This window comes from Bubalus bubalis, chromosome 9, assembly GCF_019923935.1.
Source record: "Bubalus bubalis isolate 160015118507 breed Murrah chromosome 9, NDDB_SH_1, whole genome shotgun sequence".
Classification (NCBI taxonomy): domain Eukaryota; kingdom Metazoa; phylum Chordata; class Mammalia; order Artiodactyla; family Bovidae; genus Bubalus; species Bubalus bubalis.
Window position 1 is genome coordinate 30,468,948 of NC_059165.1, and position 23,610 is coordinate 30,492,557.

At 42.1% G+C, this 23,610-nt stretch overlaps 1 protein-coding gene across 3 annotated transcripts in view; it reads right to left on the reverse strand.

Annotated features, from left to right (window-relative positions):
* The window catches only part of TENM2 (teneurin transmembrane protein 2), a 1,791,425-nt gene that overhangs the window by 81,032 nt on the left and 1,686,783 nt on the right, over window positions 1–23,610 (reverse strand). For all 3 annotated transcript variants that reach the window (XM_044947351.2, XM_044947353.2, XM_044947352.2), the window contains 5 exons: window positions 22,750–22,960; window positions 15,890–16,009; window positions 12,393–12,654; window positions 11,349–11,616; window positions 118–261 (listed from right to left, as the gene is read on the reverse strand). In XM_044947351.2, the coding sequence (XP_044803286.1) occupies window positions 118–261; window positions 11,349–11,616; window positions 12,393–12,654; window positions 15,890–16,009; window positions 22,750–22,960 (1,005 nt within the window). The remainder of the gene's footprint in view (window positions 1–117; window positions 262–11,348; window positions 11,617–12,392; window positions 12,655–15,889; window positions 16,010–22,749; window positions 22,961–23,610) is intronic.

A 23,610-nucleotide genomic window follows, 5' to 3' on the forward strand; every position in this document is an offset into this window, starting at 1 on the left:
TTTTTTTTTTTTTTGGCACCAAGGCATGTTGCATCTTAGCTCCCTGACCAGGGAACTGAGTTTGCAATGGAAGGTGAAGTCTTAACCATCAGATCATCAGGGAGGTCTCCCACATACCACTTTTAACGTTGAGGATATGGTGTTTGTCCAGGGACCAGCCACCGAGGTTGGAAGGGTCCAGCTCAAATCCCTGAAGGAGGGCTGTCCTTTTCTCCCACAGGATGAGACTGGGGCAGGTCTCGTATTCAAAGCCGACGGACACTGAAAGATACAAGGGGGTGGGGCAGAGCGGGAGATGAGAGAGTTTACTTGATTACTCCAGAGCCCTTCAGCAGGAATAAGAAACTTGTATGCACAGTAATACAGATTCAGTTCAAAAGACTCACTCAAGGAGGCAGGCTGATTGCTTTTCTCCTTGTGATTCCATACAATATTAAATTCAAATTTCAGGCTGAACTCAACCTTGAAACTTTACACAGTAGTAGTCTGTGGGGATGGAAAGACCTTTCCAATGAACAGCCGGCTTTTCAAAAATGACCCCAGTGATGGAGAGGGAAGAGATGAATCATTTAAAAACTGAATACAACGCTCCTTTAGAGATGGACAGGAGACCGTTTCCCTCAGCCTGCTGCTCACGGCATGCGTTCGCTATATTCTGCGTTATTTATTTCCACTCACTAGGAGAAAGACCTATGGAAGCTTTGTGGCTCATTTATAAGGAGATTTTGGAGGCAACAGCTTGTGTTAGTTAAGGCACTTTGTACATTCACTCAGGATTCCAGAGGGTTCCAAGTGAGGCAGGCACGGGGACACAGCCTGCCAATTATGTGGCAGTGCAGTGGGGAACAGAATCCAAAAACTATAAAAATCCTGCACTTGCCACATGGACAAATAGGAGAGAGGGGCGGGAGATGAAGGACTTGAGTCCCAATTCTGTTACAGCTCACACTTCCTCGTGGTTCCATTTCCCCCATGTGTAAAACAGAGCAAGTGAAGCTTCAATTTCTGAGAGATGTCGTGAGGATAGATGAGACAAAACACCGAGATGCCATACATTTTTAATTGGAGTGCTGCTTTAGAAATATGAGGCGTTGTTATTATTGCTGTTCCTACTACATTAAATTCTTAACTATGTGTGTCACCTTTGGGGATTCTCCTCCGCTTCTTTTAAATCCTGAGATATAGGAGTGTCGAGATGAACGAAAGATACATTTCATCTTTTTAAAAAAAGCTCCATGTATTTCCTGGCTTGTCCTCTGAAAATTCTAAGAAACAATGACCAACTCAGTAGCAAAGAGAATTGCTAGTGCTTGGTCTGTGGCCTTGAAATATTATTTCTCATTAAAAGGAATCAGGGCTCCTTGAAGACATGGCTGAGGCAAGAAATGAACAACAAAAGACCAGGCCATTTTATCAGACCAGATAGGAAGGAAATAAAATCTACTAGGGCAATGGCAAAAGAATTTGGGAATCAGCTTGAAGAGGCTTCTGTTGACCAAAGATGAGGCAATCTGACTATTAGGAAAGACAACTTGAAAGGATATATTAAGAGGTATTTCATCCTGTGAGTGTATAATGGTATTTAAAAAATGGATTTGCCACTGTTAGAGGATATTAGAGAGCCAACTTACAATGTTGAAAACTAGTAAACAAAGGGAAAGAATCAAGCATTTATCTTATTTAAACTGTACTTCAAATAACAAAGTAGTTAATGAGAAAGTATCTCTATAGAAAAGTATTCTAGCTAGTAAATAATAAAGAAGCAATGACATTATTAAAATATCATTTTGTAATCCCTAATGACCTAATGAATCTAGGTAATGAGCATCAATGCTGCAGAAAGCATAAAAGAATAGACAAGCTGACATTAGTCACCTCCTGACAGAAGACGAGAGCACCACCTGTCTTTCTTAAAAAAAAAAAAAAAAAAAAAGAATAAAATACCTAGAAATAAATTTAACCAAGGAGGCAGAAGACCTGTACACTGAAAACTCCAAGAAATTGATGAAAGACTAGAGAAGACACAAATAAATGGAGAGATACTCCATGCTCACGGATTAGAAGAATTAATATTCTAAAATGTCCATACAACCCAAAGCAAAGTATAGATTCAGTGCATTCCCAGTCAGTATTCCAGGGGTATTTTTCACAAAAAAAGAACAAACATTCTTAAAATATGCATGGAACCACAAAACCCTGAATAGTCAAAGCAATCTTGAAAAGAAGAGCAAAGCTGGAGGCACCACATGCCCAGATTTCAAACTATATTACAAAGCTACATTTATCAAAACAGCATGGTGTTGGCATAAAAACAGACACAAAAATCAGTGGAATAGAATATAGAGTCCAGAAATAAACCTAAGCATACACAGTCAACTAATTTATGATGAAGGAGCCAAGAATATTTCAGTGGGCAAAGGACACTCTCTTCAATAGGTGGGCTGGGAAAGTTGGACAGTCACATGCAGAAAAAAAAAGAAACTGTCCCACTCTATACTATTCATAAAAATTACCTCAAATGGATTAAAAGGCCCCAAACCCATAAAACTCCTAGAAGAAAACCAGGCAGTAAGCTCCTTAACATCAGTCATGGCAATGATTCTTTGAATTTGACAGCCAAAGCAAAGGCAACAAAAGCAAAAAAGAGCAAGTAGGACTACATCAAACTAAAAAGCTTCTGCACAGCAAAGGAAACCATCCATAAAATGAAAAGAGAAAATATTTGTAAATCATATATCTGATATGAGGTTAGTATCCAAAGTACGTACAGAACTCGCAACTCTTGACAACCAAAAGCCAAAAAATCCAATTAAAAAAACAGGCAAAGGAACTTAATGGATATCTATCAGAAGACATACATAAGGCCAACACTACATGAAAAGATTCTTAGCATCACTAATTTCCAGGGAAGTGCGAATCAGACCCACAAAGTGATATTACCTCACACCTATCAGAATGGCTGTCATCAAAAAGAATACAAATGACAAATGTTGGTGAGGATGTGGAGCAGAGGAACCCTTGTGCACTACTGGTAGCAATGTAAACTGGTATAGCCATGGCAAACAGTATGGAGGTTTCTCAAAAAATTAAAATAGAACCACCATGTGACCCAGCAATTCCACTTTTTGGTATTTACCTAGAGAAAACAAAAACACTACATTGTAGCATCATTTACAATAACTAACATATAGAAACAACCAAGGTGTCCATCGACAAATGGATGGATAAAGATGATGTGGTATACAATCAATGAAATATTCAGCCATGTAAAAGAATGAAATCTTGCCATTGGTGACAACACACATGAACCTTGAGGGCATTATGTTAAGTGAAATATGTGAGACAAAGAAAGACATATACTGTATAATCTCACATATATGTGGATCTAAAAATTTGTGTAAATAGGAATATTGCTGCTGCTGCTGCTAAGTCACTTCAGTCGTGTCCAACTCTGTGCGACCCCATAGACGGCAGCCCACCAGGCTCCCCCGTCCCTGGGATTCTCCGGGCAAGAACACTAGAGTGGGTTGCCATTTCCTTCTCCAATGCATGAAAGTGAAAAGTGAAAGTGAAGTCGCTCAGTCATGTCCGACTCTCAGCGACCCCATGGACTGCAGCCTACCAGGCTCCTCCACCCATGGGATTTTCCAGGCAAGAGTACTGGAATGGGGTGCCATTGCCTTCTCCGAAAGAGGAATATTACTTACTCTAAATGCCTTAATTCTTTATCGTGATAAATAGAACATTTCTTTTTGTGAGATCTAACTAATCTTTTTAAAGTGTTTAAGATGATCATAAGCAGACTAAAAAATTAAAAACAAGCAAAAAACCAAGATCATGTACAGGTAACAAATTGGTGGCTGCCAGAGGCAAGGGCTAAAAGGTGGACCAAACAGGTGAAAGAAATCAAAAGACAGAAACTTTCAGTTAAAAAATAAATGAGTCATGGGGATGTGAGGTACAGCATGGTAACTATAGTGGGGTAATACTGTATTGCACATTTGAAAGTTGCTGAGAGAGTAGATCTTAAAAGTTCTCATCACCAGGAAAAAATTTTGGATCTAAGTATGGTGACAGATGTTCACTAGACCTATTGCAGTCATCATTTTGCAATATATACCAATATTGAATCACTATGTCTTACCCTTGTTATATGTCAATTATATTTCAAAAAAGTTGGTATAGATAAAAAATCAAACCTGTACTTAGGAAACCTCCAGGTTCAGCTATCGATTTACAGGAGATACAGAACAGCGGAATATGTTAGACAGCCACAGGTGTGCAATCAGAAAACAAACCAGACGATGAGAAATGCTACAGGCAAACAGTTTCTTCAACAAATACATCAAACAAAAATGAGCTAGAAGTGAGAGGAAAAACCATAGTTTAAAATAATTGACGAGAAATCAACTAATCACACAAGGCAGATCTCATAGTAAGCACAGGGAAATATCTATAGTAATTACACAAAAGAACATGATAAATAAGTCAAAGTGACTAATATCACAGACAGCAAAAAAGAAAGAAGGAACAATGGTTCATAAAGAAGCTAGAAAACAGAGGCCAAAATGACAATGCTAAGTCCCTACCTGCCAATAAGTTATTTAAATGTAAACACTACAGTCTCCAATCAGAAGACATGAAATGGCCAAGTGAACAAATCAAACAAACAAGATTCAATGATATAACGCCTACTATAGGCTTAAGGCGGAGAAGGCAACGGCACCCCACTCCAGTACTCTTGCCTGGCAAATCCCATGGATGGAGGAGCCTGGTAGGCTGCAGTCCATGGGGTCACTGGGAGTCGGACACAACTGAGTGACTTCACTTTCACTTTTCACTTTCATGCACTGGAGAAGGAAATGGCAACCCACTCCAGTGTTCTTGCCTGGAGAATCCCAAGGACGGGGGAGCCTGGGTGGGCTGCCATCTCTGGGGTCGCACAGAGTCGGACACGACTGAAGTGACTTAGCAGCAGCAGCAGCAGCAGCAGCATAGGCTTAAGGACCCATACAGACTGAGAATGAAGGGATGGAAAAATACATTCAAGCTTTCAAGCAAGTGGTAAACCTCCCTACCCTGCCTCAAGCAAGGGTAGCTATATTTATATCAGATGAAATAGACTTTAAACTAAAAATGTTCAAAAGAGACAAAGATGATCATTATACAATTGTAAAGCAGTCAATACATTGAGAAGATATACCAATTATAAATATTTATTCACCCAACATTGCAGCATCTAAACATATAAAGCACAACTAATGAAGCTAAAAGGAGAAATAATACAGTAAAGTTAGGGATTTAATATCTCATTCTCAAAAATGGATAGATCACCCAGACAGAAAATCATAAAGGGGACAGCTGATTTGAACAACACTATAGACCAAATGGACCTATCACACATAGAACATTGTATCCAACAACACCAGAATACAGATTGTTCTCAAGGGTACAAGGAACATTTTAGGTCACATGTTAGGCCACAAAACAAGTCTTAGCAAATTCAGGAAGATTAAAATCATACCAAGTATCTTCTCTAACCACAGTAGCACGAACCTAGAAATCAATAACAAGAAAACTGGAAAATTAAAAAATACATGGAAATTAAAAAATGCTCTCCTGAATAACCAACAGATCGAAGAAGAAATTAAAGGGGAAATAAAAAGAGACAGATTAAAATGGAAACACAAATACCAGAACTTCCAGGATGCATTAAAAGCAGTACTAAGAGGAAGGTTCACAGCAGTAAACACCTACATTAAGAAGGATCCCAAATAAACAGCCTAATTCTATGTCTTAAGGAATTAGAAAAAGAACAAACTGAGTCCAAAGTTAGCAGAATAAAGGAACAAATAAAGACCAGTGCATAAATGAATAAAATAGAAAGCAGAAAAACAATAGAAAAGATTAACCAAACCAAGAGTCAGTTCTTTGAAAAGATAAACAAAACTGAGAAATCTTTAATAAGACTAACTATGGAAAAAAGAGAAAGGACTCAAATCAACAAAATTAAAAATGAAGGACACATACAGAGTGAAGTAAGCCAGAAAGAAAAACACCAATACAGTATACTAACACATATATATGGAATTTAGAAAGATGGTAACAATAACCCTGTGTACGAGACAGCAAAAGAGACACTGATATAGAGAACAGTTTTATGGACTCTGTGGGAGAGGGAGAGGGTGGGAAGATTTGGGAGAATGGCATTGAAACATGTAAAATATCATGTATGAAACGAGTTGCCAGTCCAGGTTCGATGCACGATACTGGATGCTTGGGGCTGGTGCACTGGGACGACCCAGAGGGATGGTATGGGGAGGGAGGAGGGTTCAGGATGGGGAACACATGTATACCTGTGGCGGATTCATTTTGATATTTGGCAAAACTAATACAATTATGTAAAGTTTAAAAATAAAATAAAATTTAAAAAAAATGAAGGACACATTATAATTTATACTACAGTAATACAAAGGATCATAAGAAGCTCTTCTGAATAACTACACACCAATAAACTGATCTGGAAGAAATAGAAAAATTCTTAAAGGCATAACTTATCAAGACTGCATCAGGAAGAAATAGAAAATCTGAACAACCAATTACTAGTAAAGAGATTGAATCAGTAATCAAAAATCTCCCAGTGAAGAGAGGCTTAGGGCCAGATGGTCTCACTGGTGAATTTCTCTAAACACTTTATGAAGAATATACAGCAATCCTTTTCATATTGGAAACAATCACAGTGTCCAATGATGGATGAATGAATAAAGAAATGGCAGTGTATACACACACATACACACACACACAAAATGTAGTATATGTGTACATACACAATATTTCCTTCTCCAACGCGTGAAAGTGAAAAGTGAAAGCGAAGTCGTTCAGTCGTGTCCGACTCTTTGCGACCCCATGGACTGCAGCCTACCAGGCTCCTCAGTCCATGGGATTTTCCAGGCAAGAGTACTGGAGTGGGGTGCCATTGCCTTTTCCAATACACAATATTACTGAGTCATAAAGAACCGGAAATCCTACTATTTGTAATAACATGGATGAAACTTGAAGGCATTATGCTAAGTGAAATAAGTCAGACAGGGAAAGACACTGTGTGATCTCACTTGTATATGGAACCTAAAAACAAAGTGAACCAAACTAATAGAAAAAGATCAGACTCGAGGTTCCCAGAGGCAGAGAGTGGGGAAAGGGGAAATTGGATGAAGGTGGTAAAAAGGTACAAATTTCCAGATATAAGATAAATAAGTACTAGAAAGAAAGCAAAAAAGTACTAGGAATATAATGTATACCATGATGACTGTTGTTAACACTGCAGTATGATACACAGGAAAGTGGTTGAGACAGCAAGTCCTATGAGTTCTCATGATAAAAAGAAAAAATTGCCCCTTTTCTTCCCTTTTTTGCTCTATCTTTATGAGAAGATAAATGTTAGCTGAATCTACTGTGCTAATAGTATATGTCTTACATAGTAATGTATGTCAATTATTTCTAAAACTGAGGAAAAAATTCAGAGATGAAAGGGAAAACCACTGATTTAAATTTTTTAAGAGAACTCAGCTATTCCCTTCTTGGTATTTATCCAGAGAACACTAAGACATTAATTCCAAAAGATATATGCACCTCTGTATTTATTGCAGTATTTACAATAAAGATACAGAAACAACCCGAGTGCCCACTGGTGGATAAGTGAATAAATAACTTGTGGTACATATAGACAGTGGAAATACTACTTGGCCATAAAAAGAATGAAATCCTGCCATCTGTGACAACATGGATGGACTTTGAAGGTATCATGCTAAGTGAAACCAATCAGAAAGAGAAAGGCAACATTCTGAATGGTTTCACTCATAAGTGGAATGTAAAAAAAAAAAAAAAAAGAACAAAAAAAAAAAAAAGCAAAGATACTGAGATCAGACTAGTGGTTCCCAGATGGGAAGGGAGTTGAGGATGGGTCAAATGGGTGAAGGGGATCAATGGTATGGTAACAGGTGGTAACAAGATCTGCAGTGGTGATCACTTTGTAGTGTGTACATAAGGCAAGTAATAATGCTCTATATCTGAAGCATATGTAACAAAAAGAAGAAATCAACCAGTTACAAAAGGTAGATCTTATCTGGATTCTGATTTAAGCAAACGAAGTACTTCTATTTTCAGATATTCATAAGGCAATTGAAATATTGAATGATGATTGGCTGTTTGATATAAAGAAATTCTGTTTCCTTGTGTAATGATGATGTTGTTAGGTTTTCAAAGTCCTTTTTAGAGATACATTCTGATATATTATGAATGAAATGATGTGATGTCTGGGAGTTGCTTCAGAAAAATACAGGAGGCAGAGGAGTAGCTGAAGGTAAGGAAGAAACAAGAGTCAACGAGATGTGTTGATAATGGTAGAAATTGGAGTACATGGGGTGTGTTATAGTGTTCAGTCTATTTTTTGATGTTAGCTATCATTTTGATATTGGCTAAAGCCTGACATACTGTTGACAATAAATGCACTGGTTACTCCAATAACTTATTACTGTTCTGAAGAATAGCAAGGAAAGATAAGAAAGCCTTCCTCAGTGAACAATGCAAAGAAATAGAGGAAAACAACAGAATGAGAAAGACCAGAGATCTCTTCAAGAAAATTAGAGATACCAAGGGAACATTTCATGCAGAGATGAGTACAATAAAGGACAGAAATGATATGGACCTAACAGAAGCAGAAGATATTAAGAAGAGGTGGCAAGAATATACAGAAGAACTATACAAAAAGGATCTTCATAATCCAGATAACCACGATGGTGTGATCACTCACCTAGAGCCAGACATCCTGGAATGCGAAGTCAAGTGGGCCTTAGGAAGCATCACTACAAACAAAGCTAGTGGAGGTCATGGAATTCCGGTTGAGCTATTTCAAATCCTAAAAGATGATGCTGTGAAAGTGCTGCACTCAATATGCCAGCAAATTTGGAAAGCTCAGCAGTGGCCACAGGACTGGAAAAGGTCAGTTTTCATTCCAATCCCAAAGAAAGGCAATGCCAAAGATTGCTCAAACTACCGTGATATTGCACTCATCTCACACGCTAGTAAAGTAATGCTCAAAATTCTCCAACCCAGGCTTCAACAGTACGTGAACTGTGAACTTCCAGATGTTCAAGATGGATTTCAAAAAGGCAGAGGAACCAGAGATCAAATTGCCAACATCTGCTGGATCACCAAAAGAGCAAGAGAGTTCCAGAAAAACATCTACTTCTGCTTTATTGACTACACCAAAGCCTTTGACTGTGTGGATCACAACAAACTGTGGAAAATTCTGAAAGAGATGGGAATACCAGACCTGCCTGACCTGCCTCCTGAGAAATCTGTATGCAGATCAATAAGCAACAGTTAGAACTGGATATGGAACAACAGACTGGTTCCAAATCAGGAAAGGAGTATGTCAAGGCTGTATATTGTCACCCTGCTTATTTAACTTATATGCAGAGTACATCATGAGAAATTCTGGGCTGGAAGAGCACAAGCTGGAATCAAGATTGCCAGGAGAAATATCAATAACCTCAGATACTCAGATGACACCACCCTTATGGCAGAAAGTGAAGAAGAACTAAAGAGCCTCTTGATGAGAGTGAAAGAGGAGAGTGAAAAAATTGGCTTAAAACTCAACATTCAGAAAACTAAGATCGTGGCATCTGGTCCCATCACTTCATGGCAAATAGGTGGGGAAACAATGGAAACAATGAAAGACTTAATTTTTTGGGGCTCCAAAATCACTGCAGATGGTGACTGCAGCCATGAAAGTAAAAGGCACTTGCTCCTTGGAAGAAAAGCTATGACCAAGTTAGACAGCATATTAAAAAGCAGAGACATTACTTTGCGAGCAAAGTCCATCTAGTTAAAGCTATGGTTTTTCCAGTAGTCATGTATTGATGTGAGAGTTGGACTATAAAGAAAGCTGAGTGCCGAAAAATTGATGCTTTGAACTGTGGTGTTGGAGAAGACTCTTGAGAGTCCCTTGGACTGCAAGGAGATCCAACCAGTCCATTCTAAAGGAGATCAGTCCTGAATATTCATTGGAAGGACTGATGCTGAAGTTGAAACTCCAGTACTTGGACCACATAATGCGAAGAGCCAACTCATTTGAAAAAACCCTAATGGTGAGAAAGATTGAAGGTGGGAGAAGGGGATGACAGAAGATGAGATGGTTGGATGGCACTGCCGATGGAATGTGTTTGAAAAGGCTCCAGGAGTTGGTGATGGACAGGGAAGCCTAGCGTGCTGCAGTCTGTGGGGTCACAAAGAGTCGGACACAACTGAGCAACTGAACTGAACTGAACCACTCCCTGACAAAGCAGACCACAGGACCATATTCTGAGCATGTGTAACCCGCTAGGTGTGTGTCTTTAGGTAGCTTGCTTACCCTGCCCTCCTGTCCCATGTAGATAATGGGGATTATGAGAGTGCCTTCTTGACAGTGTTAGTGAGAGGTCACCCAAGACAAAAGATTTAGCACAAAGCTCTGCACAAAGGGAGTGTCTGATAAACATTGGAGGCCAGTTACAGTGAACATTTCTGAGTTTGCTGGTTTCTTATTTTGGTAAACTTATTGCATTTCTTGAAAACCACAAGCCTATTAGTGAAGAATATACAGGATTCTGGATTTTAATTAATCCCAGACAGCTTTATACAAGTAAGAAAATATACTGGGTGGGTTGATATGAATCCACAGTTCACAGTTCTTCAAAGACTGACAACTTAGGACCCTTCTCTCACGGTGGTCTTTCTTAAGTAGGAAGTCGCATGAATCCTTCAGAGGCAAAGCCTGAAACAGAGCGTGTGGCTTTCAGACGCCCTCTCGCTCCATCCCCTGGTCCCCCAGGTGTGTTCTGTGCCACTCTGGAACACGATCCAGCCCTGCCCAGTTCTCTCCCCATCTCACACAGCCTCCCTGTCCACCACATTCCAGCCACGCTGGCCTATTTTTGTCTTTCAAAAACAGCTCTTCTCTTTGTCACAGGGTTCCTTTACCTTCAAGTCTCTGTTTAAATGTTACCTGCTGAAGAACCTCCCATGAACACCCACTCATGCTTGCCCCTGCTTCCCAGGATACATCACTTATTTTTATTTTCATATTAGCACATTTCACTGCTTGAAATTTTCTTCCCAGTCTATGTTTATCATCTCGATACCCACTAGTATAGAAGGTCCCTGGAAGATGACTCGTGTCTGCTTTATGGACCACTGCACTCTTAATTACTGGAAAAGTGCTTGGCACATACTAGGAATTCAACAAATACTTGTCAATTTAATGCATGCCTAAATCCAAGAATCAATAAGGGGTTGAAACTGAAACATACCAACAGCATCAGAGAGTCCGTAGACCCTTTGGCCATAGGCATCTGTCTTGTCCCAGATGAAGGTGTAGGCCAGGTTGGGAGAGGCCTGGAATGACTTCTGGAAGAGGTGCCCCTCTACAGCAACCATGAGATGAACCTTGATGAGGTTCAGGGGCACCGTGGATTGGGTCATGGTGATCTTCAGCAGTGACTTGTAGCCTGCGGTCCTGGAGCTCAGGTAGCGAAGCTTCACGGTGGAACCAGGGAGCTCAATTTCTTCATGAAGAACCTGGAGGAGAGGAAACACAGGTGGAAACAGTGCATCAAACATACCCCAGACGCTAGGCTGCGTGCAACCCACAGCTACCCGTCTGCTATCGTCCTCACCAAAGCACCCCACCTTACCGGGGTGGGGTGTAAGAACCCCTTCCCATGGCTGAGGAGAGAGAAAAAAACCAACAACCACAACTTTATCCTGCATGATGGGGCGAAGGGGCTGAGGTTATGATTTTTGGATTAATAATTATTCTTGGTCACTGTTGTGTTTCTTTTTAAAACCACACTGTTGGCAAAAGATGTAAATAAGAACAGCAGGCTTTATTGCTAGTTGCATGCAAGGAGGCCACAAGAGGCTGTAATTATATGAACCTGCAACTTCCACTGACAATTGGTATAAAGCAACAGGGAAGCAATAATGTAATATGCCCTCTGTCGTAACACTGATGTAGATCATTAAAGCGCCTCTTATCATGTATCTCTGTGACTAACAGGAATAAAAAGCAATTTGCAGGTGGCGTGCACATATGTGTATCGTTTTTATTCTATTAAAAGCTCCAGTGACTGCCAAAGTCTTGAACAACTATCTGGAAACATCTGGAATGTCCAGGAGAGATTCAGTTTTCTCTCCAGTGACAATAAATTATACTGTGACCTTACTTTTTGTCCCTCCCCCTTACTAGTAGTTTCTGGCTTACCCCAGGAGAGGGAGACGGTGGGAGGAAGTTGGCCAGTGGGTTTGGGTCAGGGCCGGATCGAGAGTCCCACCCTGGGACCTGGAGTTCCTACCTGGGTCTCGGGCACAATGGGATTCTGTCCTGGGGTGGCACTGAAGAAGGTGGACAACGGGGAGGAAATGATGATCGGATCCGGCCGGACAAAGCCACTGAGGTCACAGCTGGGGATGGAGTTCTCCTCTGTCTTCATCACCAGAGTGTCCATGGCGTAAAAGCTATTCCACGGCAGCCACACGGTGCGCTCCTGGCTCATGAACGGGGCCCGCTCAAAGTGCAGCGTCAAGGAGGCACCACCATTGGCGATCAGGTCGAACCTGGAGAGGGGCAAATGGGCTCACTGAGAGGGGCTGAACTCACCTGCAGACCAGGTGGGTGCTCTGACCTTCGCGCTGAGGGCAGTGGAGGGGCAGAGCAGGCAGGAGGAGACAGCGGGCTTTGTCAGCAGATGGGCTGGGTGCGAGCCCAAACTCTGCCACTTACTAGTTGTGTGACTGTGGGCAAGTGGCCGCAATTTCTTCATCTGTGAAATGGGAATAGTTACACCGACTTCACAGTGTGGCTGAGAGGATGAAATATCATCATGAATTCAGAGCAGACGTCAGCGGACTAGCCCCGTGAGCTAAAGCCGGCCCACCACCTGTTTTGGTAAAAAGTTTTGTGGGAATCCCAGCCATGCCCATTCATTGACTTATTCTCTCCAGCCATTTCTGGGGTACAGTGGCAGAGCTGAGTAGCTTTAACAGGAACCATATGGCATCTCAGCCTAAAATAGATACAATCTGGCCCTTTACAGAAAATGCTCCCTTCACTACTGGTATAAAGCCTTTAGCATTGTGCTGGGCTAATAGGAATCTTTACTACTTACTGGAGTTACAATGATTTGATTGTAGGCTCAGGAAAGCTTTCTTTTCATCAACCTGTGCTGTTTCTGACTGCTTTTTTTGGTTTCATAGAACTTTAACTTTTTTTGAGATACCATTGACATATAACACCATATTAGTTTCAGGTCTACAACATAATAATTCAATATTTGTAAATGTTGTGAAATGTTCACCACCATAAATCCATTCATCACCACGCTCAGTTACGATTTCTTTTTTTTCCTGTGCTGAAATTTTTAAGATATGTCTTAGCAACTTTCAACTATACAATATAGTATCATTAACTACAGTTACCACACTGTACATACATTCCAGGACTTTATTATTAGAAGTCTGTACTGTTTAAAAATTTTTTATTTTATATTGGAGTATAGCTGTTTAACAATGTTGTGACAGTCTCAGGTGAACAATGAAGGGATTCAGCCAATCATATACACGCATCCAATCCACCCTAAATTTCCCTCCCATCTAGGCTGCCACGTAACAGTAAGCAGAGTTCCATGGGCTATAACAGTAGGTCTTTGTTGGTTAAGAAGTTTTGACTTTTTAACCTCCTTCATCCATTTTGCCTTGTTTCTGACATATTTTTCCAGCACACAAATTTATTTGGCATTTGGAATGAAATGGTTCTTACTGTTTCTTATATTTTTGACACTTGTTCTTAAACTATATTCCTGCTTGTTCTTTCAGGCTAGATGGAAATCTATTACTAGTGAAGTAAAATAAAGGTAGTTCTTCCCCAGTTAAAGGAAAGAAATCAATGGAGAGAAGTCTCTCAATTTGACCTTTTATTCCTCCACCAGGATCTCAGCTGTTTACAGGCAGTGGTGCTCTCTTCCACACACTTCAGAATCCCCAGCACCTAGCAGAGTTCCTAGAGTACAGTAAAAACCCAATGAAAAAAAAGGGGAGATATATGTGTAACTGATTCACTTTGCTGTACCCCTGAAACTAACACAATACTGTACATCAACTATACTCCAATAAAAATTTTTAAAAACTCAATGAAAATATACAGACTCTCTGACTTCATTCAATTTTGGTAACAGTTTTGGTGTTTCTCAATAGACACAAAATGAGTGAACAGGGAGCATATGAGTATTAAGGTAAATATCATGGTGGGAGAGTTTATTCTGTTAATTTGTTTATATTTTTATTTTAGGGCATGCACGCTGCTGGGGACAGTGTTTTATTTGGAGTGCAGGAGAGTGAAATGTTTTGAAGCGACATTGTTCCTCCTTGGGATGATAGAGTCGAACCACCCACATCTGTGGCGCACAGCACTACACACCAGATTGTGGGATTCCTTGGAGCATTTCCACACACATCCTGTGACTTCCAGGCTCTGCTACCTGGACAAGCTGAAGAATCACCAATCTGGGAGGTTGGATACATGATCTGGGAAGTGGATTTAGGTGATAATTAGTCTGGAAGCGAGGAAGGATGGGGCAGTGTGAGGTGGGAAAGACAGCAGACCAAGGACTCAGACACCTCCTCTGGTGTTATCACAGGACTCACAGGGCAAGAACGCTGGCTTCTGAGCATGAACAAGTGCCTAAGTAGCCTTGTACAGTACACCCTCACAGGCCTAGTGCATTCTGCAGGAACATAAGATCTAAGACACCAGAAACCTGGTGAATATTAAGAATTTGATGTGAATCATCAGATGCCTTCTTTGAGTCTCACAAATGGAAATAGGAAGATAGGGCTACTGTGGGCTGGTCATTTTTGAAACTACCCACAAGCCTATTTTAGGACATTAGGGGAAAAAAAAAGACCAGATTCTTCACCAGAGAAAAGACGAGAATCAGAGTACATGATTTGTTTATGATTTTCCAGACTCCAGTTTTATAGAAAAAGTGTTGCATCAGATTTACAGCCACAGTCTCCTCTTTGATTTGAAATAGAATACAGTAGCGTGTGGTATATGTGTGTGTCTGTGTGTGTTTTAAGGCCAGGGTGGGTGCGTGTTTTCCCCTTCCTATAGATTTCTTTTCTTCTTTTTATCTTTTTCTCTAAATTGCGATTCCATGCCCAACGGATTAAGGAAATGACAGCGCTTTCATCTTGGTGGGGGCTGCACGGGTGCGGGTTTCCAATCAGAAGATAATAGGGTAAGGTTGCCTCCTTCACACAGCAGGGTGAAGGCTAAATGTATTTAATTAGACTTCCCTGATTACATCCCACCCCCTCAAAACAGAAGCGAACACACCACCGCTCCTAAAGTCACAGATGAACGTAGAAGGGGTTCACCACAGGACACTGAGGCCTGCGGATCCCTGTCACCCAGCATGGCCTTTGATTTATAAGAAAATAGGAGTGAGGTTCCAAGGGCTACTTTCCTTTGCTTCTAGACTCTGCCACCCTGAACCTTATCCCCAACATACACCCCTCCTCTCCCCCCACACACAGAGTGAAAAGCATTTCCGTGCCGTGGAAAAAGCATGGCTGCCTGAAGCCCTGGAGAGGTTGGCTACTCTAGTTATCTTCCATTTTTGAGATCATACCAAAAAATAAATATCTGGGCGGGGGGATTCTCCCTCGAGATCTGGCCTGGTGGGTCTCCCCCCAGTCTGCAAGGGGGAGGCACGTGGTTCCAAGCCCATTGCACCATCTGTCTCTTTGCAGCCTCAATACTAAGTAAGTGGAGCCCCACAAAGCTACTTACGTGCCATCTTGGCGGGTGATGGTGTAGCCGTATTTTGGATACTTGACAAAAGACACGTTCACACCAATCAGGGGAGTCCCATCTGTAGTTACTACTTGGCCTCGGATGAGAGAAACCAAACTGAGAGAAAGAGAAACACAAGCTTTTGAGCCATACTCAGGAGAACAAGGGGACAGGCAGTGGGGATCGCCGACAAGTTCCCCTTCTCTGCCAAAGCTCCCCACGCCCCCATCCTCATCTGGTCCCTAAGGCAAGGAGAAGACTTTCAAATGGGAACTGCTGGCTTCACACGATCAGAGGGAGCTGTGGGCGAGAGGTGTGCCTCAGTGCTGGCTTTCCCTGAGGAGCAGTCTGGGCTGAGGTCCATGGGTAGTGTCCTCAGTCATTCTACTGGGCAATGGGGTCCCCTGGGCACAGTCCCTCTGCTCTTGGCCTCACTCCGCTTCTTGACATCACTTGGCTTTTGCTTGGCCGGAGCTCTAGGCTGCCCCACATCACTCATGTTTGTGCCTTAGCCTGGCACAGAGAGTATTATCCTCGGGTGAGAGCTTCCCCATCTGCCTACTCATTTCATTTTTTTGGCTTTGGAGGAAGGCAATGTTACTTTTTCCCTCCAGGCTGGGATGACAGAGGGAATGGGGAATGGGGAGGAAGGGAAGCACACAGAGGTTTTTAACAAGGCCAGGGCATATACATACATTGGTTTTTTTTTTTGTTTGTTTTTCTTTTAGTTGCCCTTTAAAAATAAAATTTCTCACAATCTGTGACAGCCTAAGGAAAAGAGAATATGAGAGATATTTTCTCCAGCAGAACTATCTTGGATTCTGGATTCCATGTAACTATATGTTTTTCTTACATCAAATTCCTGCTACCCTGATTTTGGGCAGGGGAAGGGGGACGTGGTTGAAATTCCTCTCCACTTTTGGCCCCTGTGGCAGAAACCTTTCCTCTATCCAGATCATAGTAACTAGAATGTTCCCAAGGATGCCAGCATTCAACCAGCTCCTTCGGGGAAATCCCATAAAGCAAAGGACATGATACAATAGTCTACTCAAAATCCATGGAGAGAGAATGCACATGTCTCCCTTTGCCTGAATTCTCCTGAGTTCATAGAGAAATGGGTGAACGAGAAGTTCCACTTCTGCACTGAGGTTCCAGCCTACCAGGCAGGTCTGCAGCTGTATTGTTGGCCCTCAAGCCACTGGGCAATTTGGCAAAGGCAGAGAGGTTCTCAGGCATCCAGATTCCTGGACACTCTCCCAATTTCTGGACTAGGTAATAAAGCTGACCTGTTCTGTGCCAGAATCTTGTCCAAGTCCGTTCAATTTTTGGAAAGCACTGACTTCTGCAATCCCAAGTGACCAGAAAACTGGAGGGATGTTCTCTCCAAGCACCTCCCTTTCTATTAGCAATCCCCCCAGCGGTTCCACTCCGACCCTTTGATGATCTCAGGAGGGTTTAGACTGTCCCACTGACAGCCCTAATTGCCTGCGACTGGCTGCCTAACAAATGAATTCCATTTTTAGCTGGTTCTAACCACAATGTTAGAGTCTTTTGAAAGTGGAAAACTAATTTATGAAAATAATTCTTTTGTTCAATTCCCTTTCCTTATCTTAGCTCAGACTAAGATTTCTTTCAGGCCTTCCTAGACACTATTTTAAAATCACCGATGTGTGTTGATGACCACAAGGTACAAGCTGCTTGTGATGAGAAAACAAAATTGGGAATGTATCCCACGGTGGAGTTATTTCCCCCCTCCTTTTTAATACAACTGTTATTTCTTTAAATCACTCCTGCAGCACAAGACTTTGCAGTGTGCCATAGGAATAAAGAGAGCTGGGTTGCCTATGATTTCTACCCTCTATTTTTCTAATTCTTCATTGCTGCTGGCTTCCTACATCTCTAGGCAGTCAATTCACAGCAAAGATTCAGCTAAGACATGCTATCAGTTCATTTCTATTTATGATTATTGATGTGTAACAATTATCACATTATCTAGATAGTGAGATCTGCTCTATAAATTACAGTGGTGGAATCAAGGCATTTTAGTTATTTTTGTATGCCATTATCTAGGGGGAACGCCTTCTTAGAAGTCTTGAATTAAGTTCTTTTTTACTCTGAGCTTTGTCCTTCATTATTTGTCAGAGGATAATGCACTGAAATTCACATGCTTAGTGAACTTCAACCTATGTCTTGGAGTAACATTTTGCATTTCTGAATTATGGATCCAAGCCGACATGCTGAAGTGTGGGCTCATTTGGGTGGTGCTATTGATTGCTGCCTTCAAAGCTTCAGAGAAGCTTTCTCTAAAGTAAGTTTCTTTTGCCCAGATCTCTGGGGCTGGTATAGTCTACCTAAAATTCTGGAGTCCCTGCCTGCTCCCTGATTTCTTGGCTCTAACCCAGGGTGCCTTCTGGGAGTGGTAGCTACTGGTGAGGAGGATAAGACTGACTTTTAAGGCAAAAGTGAAGAAAGAGTATGAAAAGAATACGAGAAAATAAAGGATTTAGGGGAGAAATAAAATGTTAATAAGAAGCTGATTAAAACAGAGTATGAACCTTTGAAAGATGCATTTATAGTATAATCAAATGGTATGCAAACTTCATGGACTTCCCAGGTGGGGCTAGTGGTAAAGAAACTGTCTGCCAATGCAGGGTATGTAACAGAGGTTGGATTCGGTCTGTGGGCAGGAAAGATCCCCTGGAAGCAATCCACTCCAGTATTCCTGCCTGGGAAGTCCCATGGACAGAGGAGCCTGGAGGGCTACAGTCCGCAAGGTCACAAAGAGTCATCCTGGCAATGGGAATCACGTCCATAATTAAAAAGAAACATACCAACACAGTCTCTGCCCCAGAACTAGGAATTAACAAGCAGAGAAAATATTTTTTTGGTTCCAAGATATGTGGTTTATTTTTTTTGAGGGTTACTCGTATTAAAACAATATTACTGTGTATAGTATAATCTACACTTACTAAGTTAATTTTACCAATCAAGAAAATAAAGTTTATGAGGTTAAATCACTTGCCTAATGTGACACAGCCAGAAGATGTCAGGGTTGAAACAGGCGAGGGCTGAGATAATTTTTTTTCTCTTCTATTTTATTTTTAGTGAATCCAGAACAGAGAGAGGCTAAAGTTGCTGGCCCAAGGTGACCTTGTTAAGAACGCTCATAGTCAGAGAGCTGCCATGAATTGGGGCTACATAGCTTCCCAGGGTGGAGAAGGCAATGGCACCCCACTCCAGTACTCTTGCCTGGAAAATCCCATGGAGGGAGTAGTCCATGGGGTCCCTAGGAGTCGGACACGACTGAGTGACTTCACTTTCACTTTTCACTTTCATGCATTGGAGAAGGAAATGGCAACCCGCTCCAGTGTTCTTGTGGGGAGAATCCCAGGGACAGGGGAGCCTGGTGGGCTGCCATCTCTAGGGTCGCACAGAGTCCGACATGACTGAAGCGACTTAGCAGCAGCAGCAGCTTCCCAAGGAGTTCTAAGGGGCTGCAGAGTTCATTGGCCGTACCATTACCCACCACATCCCCACTCCCACCCTCACCAGGCTCTCCCAGGGAGGACCAGAGTCTGAGTTGTGACGTGGTGATGTCTCCTCCCCAAAGTCTAATGAGTGGGGCTCCAGGACAATCTCTTGTAGACCCAGGGGCTCTTCTAAAGTGTCAGTCAGTTCAGTTCAGTTCAGTCGCTCAGTCGTGTCCGACTCTTTGCGACCCCATGAATCACAGCACACCAGGCCTCCCTGTCCATCACCATCTCCCGGAGTTCATTCAGACTCACGTCCATTGAGGCGGTGATGCCATCCAGCCATCTCATCCTCTGTCATCCCCTTCTTCTCCTGCCCCCAATCCCGCCCAACATCAGAGTCTTTTCCAATGAGTCAACTCTTCACATGAGGTGGCCAAAGTACTGGAGTTTCAGCTTTAGCATCATTCCTTCCAAGGATATCCCAGGGCTGATCTCCTTCAGAATGGACTGGTTGGATCTCCTTGCAGTCCAAGGGACTCTCAAGAGTCTTCTCCAACACCACAGTTCAAAAGCATCAATTCTTCGGCCCTTAGCTTTCTTTACAGTCCAACTCTCACATCCATATATGACCACTGGAAAAGCCATAGCCTTGACTAGACAGACCTTTGTTGGCAAAGTAATGTCTCTGCTTTTCAATATGCTATCTAGGTTGGTCATAACTTTTCTTCAAAGGAGTAAGTATCTTTTGATTTCATGGCTGTAGTCACCATCTGCAGTGATTTTGGAGGCCAGAAAAATAAAGCCTGACACTGTTTCCACTGTTTCCCCATCTATTTCGCATGAAGTGATGGGACCAGATGCCATGATCTTCGTTTTCTGAATGTTGAGCTTTAAGCCAACTTTTTCACTCTCCACTGTCACTTTCATCATGAGGCTTTTTAGTTCCTCTTCACTTTCTGCCATAAGGATGGTGTCATCTGCATATCTGAGCTTATTGATATTCCTCCCGGCAATCTTGATTCCAGCTTGTGCTTCTTCTAGCCCAGCGTTTCTCATGATGTACTCTGCATAGCAGTTAAATAAGCAGGGTGACAATATACAGCCTTGACGTATTCCTTTTCCTATTTGGAACCAGTCTGTTGTTCCATGTCCAGTTCTAACTGTTGCTTCCTGACCTGCATACAGATTTCTCAAGAGGCAGGTCAAGTGGTCTGGTATTCCTATCTCTTTCAGAATTTTCCACAGTTTCTTGTGATCCACACAGTCAAAGGCTTTGGCACAGTCAATAAAGCAGAAATAGATGTTTTTCTGGAACTCTCTTGCTTTTTTGATGATCCAGCGGATGTTGGCAATTTGGTCTCTGGTTCTTCTGCCTTTTCTAAAACCAGCTTGAACATCTGGAAGTTCACAGTTCATGTATTGCTGAAGCCTGGGTTGGAGAATTTTGAGCATTACTTTACTAGCATGTGAGATGAGTGCAATTGTGCGGTAATTTGAGCATTCTTTGGCATTGCCTTTCTTTGGGATTGGAATGAAAACTGACCTTTTCCAGTCCTGGGGCCACTGCTGAGTTTTCCAAATTTACTGGCATATTGAGTGCAGCACTTTCACAGCATCATCTTTCAGGATTTGAAATAGCTCCACTGGAATTCCATCACCTCCACTAGCTTTGTTTGTAGTGATGCTTTCTAAGGCCCATTTGACTTCACATTCCAGGATGTCTGGCTCTAGGTGAGATAATCACCATCGTGATTATCTGGGTTGTGAAGATCTTTTTTGTACAGTTCTTCTATGTATTCTTGCCACCTCTTTTTAATATCTTCTGCTTCTGTTAGGTCCATACCATTTCTGTCCTTTATCGAGCCCATCTTTGCATGAAATGTTCCCTTGGTATCTCTAATTTTCTTGAAGAGATCTCTAGTCTTTCCCATTTTGTTGTTTTCCTCTATTTCTTTGCATTGATTGCTGAGGAAGGCTTTCTTATCTCTCCTTGCTATTCTTTGGAACTCTGCATTCAGATGTTTATATCTTTCCTTTTCACCTTTGCTTTTCGCTTCTCTTCTTTTCACAGCTATTTGTAAGGCCTCCCCAGACAGCCATTTTGCTTTTTTGCATTTCTTTTCCATGGGGATGGTCTTGATCCCTGCCTCTTGTACAATGTCACGAACCTCTGTCCGTAGTTCATCAGGCACTCTATCTATCAGATCTAGTCCCTTAAATCTATTTCTCACTTCCACTGTATAATCCTTCTCTAGTTGGAAGCCTGCTTAAACAGCATATTTCCTGAGTTGCTTCAGAGTCTGCCCAGACCTAAGTGAGGGGGAAGAAAACTAAGAGAAAGATGGCGTGATGAGGGCTGTCAGAGGGATAAGGGGATGGGGACAAGTTTCTAGAGGTTCCCAGTTCTTATTTCTCCATGAGAAGGAGCACAAATATGGGGCGGGGCATCCCCAAGAAGGTCACACCTGCCGTCGTCACATCTGCTGACACCACTGTTATCTGGATCCAGACTGACCCAGAGTGAGAGCAGAGATGTGCAGGCAGGCCTGAAGAGGACAAGACTGCCACCTCTCCTTGCCTCCTTCCAGCCTCAGCATCAAAAGCAGCGCCTAGAAGACACCGACTAGGAGGGCGGGCATCTCAAGGCCAACGCGTCTCCTTGCTTTCTTCTCCAGGGTACAGCTCTAATCTGTCCTGGTGGGAGAGGAGGGGCCAAGCTGTCTACAAAATAAATCCAGAATTTGCCCCAGAATACTCACAAGTCTCAAATTAGCAACCGAGAGCAAATGTAAATTCAAGAGAATCCACTCTGCTGCTGCCATTTTGGAATGAGAAAGGGAAATGCCCAGGCACAAACACCAAGTAAGCAATTAGCAGATACAATCGTTGGTGGTGGGGTGGCTATGAGGATGAGAGCCAATCTATACACATCAGGTCTCTAGCTCATCATAGGTGCTCAATAAATTTTAGCAACTGGCATCATCCTGACTCTAAGATGCCACAAATGATAAGTTGTGTTATTGAGTTTACAGCTGCTTTAAAAGCCTATGGTTGATTCATGTCGATGTTTGATAGAAACCAATACAATACCATAAAGCAATTATCCTTCCAATGAAAAATAACTAAATTAAAAAATACTCTAACAAATGAGATATTTCAGTGATAATCAAACAGAAGTCACAATCAGGGAGATTTAGAATAACAATAATGTCATCAAATAATAGATCATCAAAATGATCTAGAAAGCAGGCAGTTAATGGGTCTCCAGCAGGTTCTGAGCCGCAGGGGGTCAAATCCCACAGAAGAGCCAGGAGCACTGTCTCTTGCTCGGACAGGAAGGGAAGCAGTGACTTCAGCCACCTGCAGGGACAGAAGGGCGCCTACCTGCTGTTGAAGGGGTTGTCTCCAGGAATGATGTGGGTGCTGTCTTTGCCGGCCAGGAGTTTGATGCGGTCGTAGAAGGACTTCACGGCGGGTGAGTCTGTCTGGCCCTGCTGAATGATGTCTAGGGGGTCCCGGGACCCTCGGCAGAGCAGGCTATTCTGACAGGCTGACTGCAAGCAGCAGTCAGGGTCCAGGCAGTCCACCAGGCCATCTGGAAGGGCAGAGACAAAGCCAGGGCTCAGCAGATTTCACGGCCCAAAGCTGCTCTGAGACGCTAGCACCTTTTAAAAAAATTAATTAATTAATTTGACTGCACTGGGTCTCAGTTGTAGCACAGGGATCTTCGTTTCTTTCACTGTAGCCAGCAGACTCTCTAGCTGTGGCACCAGGGCTCAGTAGTGCTGCACGTGGCTTTAGTTGCTCTACAACATGTGGGATCCAGTGGTTAAGGATAATTGCAAGGCAGATTCTTACCACTGGAGCCCCAGGGAAGTCCTTGAGATGTTAACATCTTTGTCCCCACCAGCCTCGACCCTTCCCAAAGGCCTGACCTGGCAGGTTTCCCACAACAAGCCTAGTATATTTCCAATATAAATTAAAGACTGAAAGAAAGTTGTTGAGAATGTTGACAAATGGTTATCCCCAGGTAGTAGATTAGTGTGTCTTTCTTTTTCTATCTTGTACTAAAACTTTTGTATTTCTACTTTTTCTATTATGAACATGTATTATTTGAGTGGTAGGCAATAAAAACTAACACTTTGCTTTTAAACAACATAGCACAAAAAAATTACCTGTTGCTAGATTTCAGGGACCCATGTTAATGCATATGCAAGTCACCAAAATGCATGGGATTCCTTAAAT